The sequence below is a fragment of the Sinocyclocheilus anshuiensis genome, unplaced genomic scaffold, assembly GCF_001515605.1.
Source record: "Sinocyclocheilus anshuiensis isolate Anshui unplaced genomic scaffold, SAMN03320099.WGS_v1.1 scaffold968, whole genome shotgun sequence".
NCBI lineage: Eukaryota > Metazoa > Chordata > Actinopteri > Cypriniformes > Cyprinidae > Sinocyclocheilus > Sinocyclocheilus anshuiensis.
This window is the reverse complement of record NW_015549636.1, coordinates 469,339-479,039: the sequence shown is the minus strand read 5'-3', so window position 1 is coordinate 479,039 and position 9,701 is coordinate 469,339. Positions and strand designations below refer to the sequence as shown.

General features: G+C 36.4%; 1 protein-coding gene across 1 annotated transcript in view; it reads left to right on the top strand.

Moving 5' to 3' along the window:
- LOC107659754 (procollagen galactosyltransferase 1-like) overlaps nucleotides 1-9,701 on the top strand; it is a 19,541-nt gene that overhangs the window by 5,147 nt on the left and 4,693 nt on the right. Inside the window, exons 2-8 of the mRNA XM_016448786.1 lie at nucleotides 1,518-1,628; nucleotides 5,250-5,367; nucleotides 6,424-6,558; nucleotides 8,079-8,283; nucleotides 8,363-8,482; nucleotides 8,578-8,654; nucleotides 9,388-9,494. Of these exons, the coding sequence (XP_016304272.1) occupies nucleotides 1,518-1,628; nucleotides 5,250-5,367; nucleotides 6,424-6,558; nucleotides 8,079-8,283; nucleotides 8,363-8,482; nucleotides 8,578-8,654; nucleotides 9,388-9,494 (873 nt within the window). The remainder of the gene's footprint in view (nucleotides 1-1,517; nucleotides 1,629-5,249; nucleotides 5,368-6,423; nucleotides 6,559-8,078; nucleotides 8,284-8,362; nucleotides 8,483-8,577; nucleotides 8,655-9,387; nucleotides 9,495-9,701) is intronic.

The window sequence follows — 9,701 nt, the reverse complement described above, 5'->3', positions numbered from 1 at the left end:
TACAGGCAGGAGTACTGTTGCCACAGCTCCACGAACCTTTCCTCCATCTCATAACTCCACCTAGCAGCACCATCATCTCTCTTTCGTTTCGCCATGTTTGAAACCTGTGTATGAAAGAGCTTCTGTGCTGCTATTGGTCAACGTCACCAATGTGACAGAACTCATCGTGGACGACGGAAAAAAAATTAAACATGCTAGTCTTTCTGCCGTGAAGCATCTCAGACGCGGATTTGGTTGTCGTCCACTATGACACACTACACGAGCTGAAACGATTGTCGTTTACGAATCCCCATGACACCCTACGTCAAGCAAATCGTGGCAAAATCGGGCTAAAATCGTGTAGTCTGAACCGGGCATAAGATGCCCGGTTCAGACTACACGATGAAAAAGTATTGCCGTAAACAATGTATTTTTGCGGCACCACAAAATAAACGATAGAGCATAATATGAAAAGATAGACTTTTAATTTCGTCCATCCGATATACTGTATATCGTCATATCGCCCAGCCCTAAATTAGTACTAGTAATTTTTGTCTTTGCAAGTTTAGTGTAAATAACGGAAGCATTCAGACCTGTAGGTCATCAAACACAATCCTGATGAGATGGACGGGTCTGTCAGATCTGATTGAGACTGGAAAAAAAGAGGAATGAAATTTGCCTGAGGAACTTTCAGAAGCTTCTCTCTGTGTGTGTGTGTGTGTGTGTGTGTGTTTGGTATGAGATTGTGCACCTGGAAACCATCTGTTCACAGCTAAACCCTGATTAGAGACAGCCTGTATGATCTCAGTGATAAATTTCCCCAGGAACATCTGCTGAACTCACCTGAACACACACACGTTTGTACAGCATCTGTCAGTGCTGGGGGTAACACATTATAAGTAATGCAACATACTTTTCCAAGTAACTAGTAAAGTGCATTACTTTTACATTTGCAATTGAGTTTTGTACTTCCTTCAGACTGAGGCTTATTCATTTTGCTTTTGTTGTGAAAGGGCCAAATATATATATATATATATATATATTTTTTTTTTAATAAAAACAAATAATCAAGCCCAGCCTAGGTGACAGAAAGTAGTGCAAATGTAACATAATGCATTACTTTTCATAAAAGTAACGGAATTAGTTACTTTTTATAGAGTAAAGCAATACTGTAATGCATTACTTTCAAAAGTAACTTTCCCCAACACTGGCAACTGTGTGAGTGAATCTGACTCCTTTTCTTCACTAACACATTGTGTAGCAGCTGTGAAGGGCTCTGGTTCTCATGTGCTCCTTCTGCAGCCAAACGCTGAAGACAAGCTTGGTTTTCCAAAGGTCGTGTAGTGCAGTTAAATATGGGGTGATTTTACAGCGCTGCACATCAGAGCAAACTCAACATTTAGGAAAAAGGGAAAATTAAAAAGCTCTAATTATAGTCATTTGCTTTCTATTTTGTCATTCATGTTTGGAGAAGCGGCCGTCTTTGACATGTCTGTTTCAGATGTTGAACTGTTTTCAGATGATCTCTCTGTCCTCAGGGTGGCCACAGATCATAATTCAGACAACACCACAGCGATCCTGCGCGAATGGCTCGTAAACGTCCAGAACTTCTATCATTATGTGGAGTGGAGACCTCAGGAGGAGCCCAGGTGAGGCTGACCTTAAACTATATCTGAACCTCAAGCTGAACTCGTGCGTAAACACAAACTACAGGATCACAGAAACATCTGCTCACGTTTCCTGTGATCTGACCAGTGTCTGCTCTCTTTCTCTTCTTCTGTTAGAAAACATATTTTGTTAAATAAATCCAAATTTGTTAAATATCAATGCACTATTGACCTCAAAATACATTGATCTTTTTTAATCTTTTATTTAAACATTTTTCATTAAACATTAAAAATGTGACTGATTTATTCTTTATTGTCAAGTTTTTAAGTACTATATATATACTGTATATTTTGAAACCTGTGTATGAAAGAGCTTCTGTGCTGCTATTGGTCAACGTCACCAATGTGACAGAACTCATCGTGGACGACGGAAAAAAAATTAAACATGCTAGTCTTTCTGCCGTGAAGCATCTCAGACGCGGATTTGGTTGTCGTCCACTATGACACACTACACGAGCTGAAACGATTGTCGTTTACGAATCCCCATGACACCCTACGTCAAGCAAATCGTGGCAAAATCGGGCTAAAATCGTGTAGTCTGAACCGGGCATAAGATGCCCGGTTCAGACTACACGATGAAAAAGTATTGCCGTAAACAATGTATTTTTGCGGCACCACAAAATAAACGATAGAGCATAATATGAAAAGATAGACTTTTAATTTCGTCCATCCGATATACTGTATATCGTCATATCGCCCAGCCCTAAATTAGTACTAGTAATTTTTGTCTTTGCAAGTTTAGTGTAAATAACGGAAGCATTCAGACCTGTAGGTCATCAAACACAATCCTGATGAGATGGACGGGTCTGTCAGATCTGATTGAGACTGGAAAAAAAGAGGAATGAAATTTGCCTGAGGAACTTTCAGAAGCTTCTCTCTGTGTGTGTGTGTGTGTGTGTGTGTGTTTGGTATGAGATTGTGCACCTGGAAACCATCTGTTCACAGCTAAACCCTGATTAGAGACAGCCTGTATGATCTCAGTGATAAATTTCCCCAGGAACATCTGCTGAACTCACCTGAACACACACACGTTTGTACAGCATCTGTCAGTGCTGGGGGTAACACATTATAAGTAATGCAACATACTTTTCCAAGTAACTAGTAAAGTGCATTACTTTTACATTTGCAATTGAGTTTTGTACTTCCTTCAGACTGAGGCTTATTCATTTTGCTTTTGTTGTGAAAGGGCCAAATATATATATATATATATATATATTTTTTTTTTAATAAAAACAAATAATCAAGCCCAGCCTAGGTGACAGAAAGTAGTGCAAATGTAACATAATGCATTACTTTTCATAAAAGTAACGGAATTAGTTACTTTTTATAGAGTAAAGCAATACTGTAATGCATTACTTTCAAAAGTAACTTTCCCCAACACTGGCAACTGTGTGAGTGAATCTGACTCCTTTTCTTCACTAACACATTGTGTAGCAGCTGTGAAGGGCTCTGGTTCTCATGTGCTCCTTCTGCAGCCAAACGCTGAAGACAAGCTTGGTTTTCCAAAGGTCGTGTAGTGCAGTTAAATATGGGGTGATTTTACAGCGCTGCACATCAGAGCAAACTCAACATTTAGGAAAAAGGGAAAATTAAAAAGCTCTAATTATAGTCATTTGCTTTCTATTTTGTCATTCATGTTTGGAGAAGCGGCCGTCTTTGACATGTCTGTTTCAGATGTTGAACTGTTTTCAGATGATCTCTCTGTCCTCAGGGTGGCCACAGATCATAATTCAGACAACACCACAGCGATCCTGCGCGAATGGCTCGTAAACGTCCAGAACTTCTATCATTATGTGGAGTGGAGACCTCAGGAGGAGCCCAGGTGAGGCTGACCTTAAACTAACCTCAAGCCTCAAGCTGAACTCGTGCGTAAACACAAACTACAGGATCACAGAAACATCTGCTCACGTGATCTGACCACTGACCAGTGTCTGCTCTCTTTCTCTTCTTCTGTTAGAAAACATATTTTGTTAAATAAATCCAAATTTGTTAAATATCAATGCACTATTGACCTCAAAATACATTGATCTTTTTTAATCTTTTATTTAAACATTTTTCATTAAACATTAAAAATGTGACTGATTTATTCTTTATTGTCAAGTTTTTAAGTACTATATATATACTGTATATATGTATATGTGTGTGTGTGTGTGTGTGTGTGTGTGTGTGTGTGTGTGTGTGTGTGTGTCTTTTATGTGTGTTGTTTCAGTGTGAGATACTATTGTAGTTTTTGTTGATATTTTGAATTAGATTTTATTTTTAGTTTCTCTTTTCATGTTTATTTTAAAGTTTTGTCATTTTGTTGTAATTTGGTGTTTTTGTCATTTTCATAATTTAATTAATAATTTATGCATTTAGCAGACACTTTTATCCAAAGCGACTTACAGTGCATTCAGGCTAATACATTTTTTTTACCAGTATGTGTTTTCCCTGGGAATCGAACCCACGACCTTTTGCGCTGCTAACGCAATGTGTACCTGCTAATACACAATTTTCAGTAGTTTGTGTTGTTTTTAAATTTCACTGTAAAAAACAATCCGTAAAATACGGCCGCTGTGGAATTACGGAATTTTATCATAAAAATACGGTATCAACATTTTAGGTTTTACGGTTTTAACTTAAATTTACAGTTAAATACCGTAATTTCATTAACTGATATAATGTTAATATACCAACCTATTGAAGTCCTGAAATCTGTTTTGTACCTTTGTAATACACTGATAACCACCAAAAGCAGGTGGCGATGAGAAAGTCACATGATGAACCAAAGCCTATCACAAGCAGCTTTTATATACTAACATATATAGAAGGTGCACAGTGTCATTCACACAAACACTAAACACACATGAAACTGAAATAATGCAGTAAACATTAATTTAACAACATTAGATGTAACATACAACTCTAATGTACAAAACTGATAAGAAAAAAATAAAAACAAACATAGTTATTTCAACAAAAAAACATCAAATTTGAAATGTAACGCAGGGAATTCTGGAAATGTCAATTTACGGTTATTCACTGTAAAATATACTTCGTTTTTACTTCCAAAAACGGTATACTACCGTAAAATTGTAATGTCCAATACAGTTTTTCACCGTATATAGTAGGGTTACCGTTAACCATTTAACAGGTTTTTACTGTAGCATTTTCACAGTCTTTTACCATTAAATTCACAATTAATTTATTTTTATTTTTATTTCAGTTTTAGTTATTTTATTACACCAAGGCACACTAAATGAAGATAAGAAATGCTGTCTTGGAAAATAGCTGAAATAAAACAAGTTTCAGTTTCTTATATTTTACTTAATTCCGTTAACATTGTAACAAAAATATATACAGTATATTGGGTATATTGCACCACATGGTATTTTACCACCTGTACTAACCTTGCCTTGCCATAAAAATGCATTTTTTTGGTACAGAAATTAAAAACATTTTAGTGCAATTAAGTCATTTTATGTATCAGTTGCATTTTAACATATATTTGAATTAATTGATAGGACGACAAATCAGACAGTAAATATGCGAATGCCACTTTGCCCTTGATGTGTGTCTGAATGGTTTGTGGCTCATGCATGTATTTGTCTGTGTGTTTCTCAGCGTCTATGAGGACGAGAGCGGCCCGAAGCACTGGACGAACCTGCGATACGAGCACGTGATGAAGCTGCGTCAGGCGGCGCTCGACACGGCGCGGGAGATGTGGGCCGACTACTTTCTGGTACATCGTCTAAAATCTGAGACGAGTCTCTTTAGCCCTCGCTGAAGTCAGTTACCATCATCCACGGCTGTAATGTTGCCTGTCAGCGCAGATAATGTGACAGCAGTGTAATTACACTTCACCTCCAGTCTGTAGAGGGTCACGGGCCGTGTCCCGTCGCTTGCTCGTCTAAAGTTAGCAGTTGCTCTGTTCAGTATTATAGGGATATTTCTGCTGCTCTGTGATCAGCTCTGTTCCTGCAGTCCAGCGTTCGGCTCCACACTAGTTTAACTGCTCTGCATGTGTTTCAGTGGAAGTACTCTGCACCATTATAGGATTAAACACACTGTCTCTCGAGCCGCCGCTGAGGAATCAAAAGCACGGGCATGTATAAAAGTCAAACATCTTTCCTGGAGAACCACATTGAGTTTTATCTTCAGTAACTGACATAAATTAAAAAGTTTTTTTAGTCATCTCTTGAGTTCAAACTGTAAAAGTAGGTGTAGATTTCACTCAGAAATAGCTAGTAAATTTCACAAATAATTACAAAGAAGCAGAACGACTGAAATAGTATTTTCTCGTAGAGTGTTTTCCAATAATAATTTAACTTTGAAAAGTCATTTTTACAGTGTGTTTCTGATTCAGGAGCCAAAATCCAATTTCAAAATAAAACAGGTTTATACATTTTAAATGTACTTAAATGCAACCTACAAACGTGTAATTACAAATATATTTAAACAAGTTCCAATAGAAATGACATTAAAATGTATTTTAGTTTGCCATAAATGTTTGTCAGTACATTCAGCAGTGCTTTAACCATATTTTTATGACAACAGAAGTAATTATGAAATTACATTTAAAGATGTACTTAAGTCCTCTCTATATTTAAGCTATAATATATTTTCAATTGTAAATAACCTCCAGTTGAGTGTCAGAAAATTTTTTTTTGTGGATCGGATTAAAACAATGCACATTTTTTTAGATCTAAAATTAGGCTAAGTGACACGTAATGTGTCGCTATAAGTAATAAATGAAAATAAACCTGACAGACTCGTGGCAGTGCGTCTGTGTTTGCAGATGGTGGACTGTGATAACCTGCTGACTAACCGGGATGTTTTATGGAAGCTGATGCAGGAGAATAAGACGATCGCGGCGCCGATGCTGGAGTCCAGAGCGGCGTACTCAAACTTCTGGTGCGGCATGACGTCTCAGGTGTGTGAAACCCACAACTGATCACGTGTGGATCCCGTCTGAGTCTTCATTTCACAGCTGTTTTATTGTTTAGACTTAGTCCTGTGGCAAATGTGCTTTTTAGTTTTTATCATATTTAGTCAACCGTATTCTTAGTCAAGTCTAAACGTCTGGGCATTTTAGTCAAGATTTAGTCAATGAAAACTGTCATGCTGCATAGTGGTTCAACTGATAATCATAATTTCATCACACAAAATTCGAATAGTTGTCATTAGAGAAATTTCTTTTTACGTTTCTGATTGCACTTTCACATAAGCAACACTTGTTTGGGTTTATTAGTTTGTCACTGAGAAGTTTTTCTCACATTATTCATAGCAAACAGCGCAAACGGCCACGCGAAGGAACACAGACTGCCTTTATTACACATTACTTTGAGCGTAATATCGCAGTGAAGATCGCTAAACTCCAGTGTACATGATTTCTGGTGTTTTCAGATCATCAGAGCTTTTTTCTCAGAGCAGAGAGAGTTTGTGCAGATGGTTGCCAGTTTGGGAATATTAAGTAAATCAAAGGGTGGAAAATTTGCTGTTTCTGGTGGGGGATTTTAACTCTTGACATTTGGCAACCGTAAACAGGCTTGTTGAAGAATATTTCTATAATATATAGTAATAACAAAAAATGTACTTTTTGTTGACAAAAATAAAAAGAAATGTATTTTTTATTATTTACATTTTATAATTAGAAATATTTTAGTTTATCTTTTTTATATGTTTATATAAATTATAATTAAATATTAAGTAAAAAAAAAAAGGAATAAAATTTGTAATTTAGGGGGATTTAAACTCTTGACATTTGGCAACCGCAAACAGGCTTGTTAAAATACATTTATATAATATATAATATTTTTTCTACTTTTTGTTGACAAAGATAAAGATAAATGTTGGCAAAGTTTTTTTTTATTATTATTTAAATGTTTATAAATAACTTTCATAATTATAAATATTGTGTTTTCGCCTCTTTTGTCAGCAATATTGCATGTTTATATAAATTATAATTATATTTTAATCAGAGTCATTGTTTAATGATGACAGTACCATCTTGTTTTAAGGCCCGTTCACGCCAACAGACGATTAAGATGTTTACTCTAATTGCGCACTCCAGATTTCCAGTCACTTTAATTTCTCAAGCTCTTTAATGCAGAATGAATTCTGATTGGTTGTCAATATTTTTATTGTTCATCAGCTAAAAAACCAAGTGTAAGTGATTCCATCAATATCGTTCTTCTGTGCCGTTATCGTTATATTTAGAACGACTATATCTCTGTCATTATGGTTACCGTTATTGTTCTCTGTGAGCGACGGGGGAAAAAAATCCTTACTTTTTTGCGCCTGGTGTGAATAGCTCCATAGGGATCTATTGTTTCGATTCAAAAGCATCATCGAATTTTCGTGTTCAGTGTGAAAAGGCCTTTAGTCATGAAGAAGGTTGTGGACAGACATCTTTGATCACAGTCTTGTTAACGAGCGAGTGTGTTATTACAGGGTTATTATAAGCGGACGCCGGCCTACATGCCGATCCGCAGGCAGGAGCGCAAGGGCTGCTTCTCCGTGCCCATGGTTCACTCCACCTTCCTGCTGGACCTGAGGAAGGAGGCGTCCCGCGAGCTGGCCTTCTTCCCGCCGCATCCCGACTACAGCTGGGCCTTCGACGACATCATCATCTTCGCCTTCTCCGCGCGCATGGCAGGTGCGTCTCAGACTGAGAAGATTACATTCAGTTATCATGTGCGCTGCTTTTGCTTGAGATTTAACACCGTTTCCCGCAGAGGTTCAGATGTACATCTGCAACAGAGAGACTTATGGGTATTTCCCCGTGCCCCTGCGCTCCCATAATACCCTGCAGGACGAGGTGGACAGTTTCCTGCACTCGCTGCTGGAGGTTATGGGTGAGTCACATGACTGGTCAGTGGTCACATGTCCTTGTTATTCAGCTTAAAGAGCGTAACGATGTCTTTGATCATTGAGTGTGTTTTGTCTGCAGTGCGCAATCCTCCATCAGAGCCGTCTGTGTATCTCTCTCTTCCTCCGAAACAATCGGATAAAATGGGCTTCGATGAGGTCAGGATGTCACATTTCCACCAAACTATTTCACTTTGTTTTATATTGCAGTATATTTAATTGTATGTTTATTATGTTTTATATTTTTATATTTATCATTTTATATTGTATTATTTTTTATGTTATATTGTGTTATTTTATGAAATAGTATGACATAAAATAGAGTAATATAGCCGTTTATATTTAAATATTTTATTTTTAATATTTTGTTTTTAGTTTTATTTTACAATAGCTTTGTAATAATTAAATTTTTTAATCCTTGTATTTTATTTTGTATTTTTATTTTATATTATTTCTATATTTTTATTTTATATTAATTGTTATATTATATTGTATTATATATAATTGTTATATTATATTGTATTATATTACTTTAATCCCATATTACATCATTTTATAAAATGGTATAAAATACTGGAATGCTTAAAGTGTATTGTATTATATTATATCATATTAATTTATTAAATGGTATAAAATAGTGTAGTATTTTTTAGTTGTGTTTATTATTGTGTTGTATTTATTTTGCGGCCCCAGTATAAAAATAAAATTGTTTTTATTTTATATATTTTTATTGACATTCTGTATTATCATATTATTTATACATTACATTTATTTAATTTTATATTATTTTATAAAGTAGTCAGATATATTGCTATTGTATATATTCATCAGGTTTATACATTACATATATTATTAGCTCATATAATATGTTATTCTGGTTATATTTCTGCAGGTGTTTATGATAAACCTGCTGAGGCGTTCGGACCGCAGAGAGCGCATGCTGAGGACTCTGTACGAACAAGAGATCGCGTGCAAGATCACCGCAGCTGTAGATGGCAAGTACGTCTCAAACACACACAAACGCCTTCTCTCACCTGTTCCGCTCGCACACAGACCGTCTGACACGTGTGTGTCTGTGTCTGTGTCTGTGTCTGTGTGTGTGTGTGTCTGTGTCTGTGTGTGTCTGTGTGTGTCTGTGTCTATGTGTGTGTGTCTGTGTGTGTGTGTCTGTGTCTGTGTGTGTGTGTCTGTGTGTGTGTCTGTGTC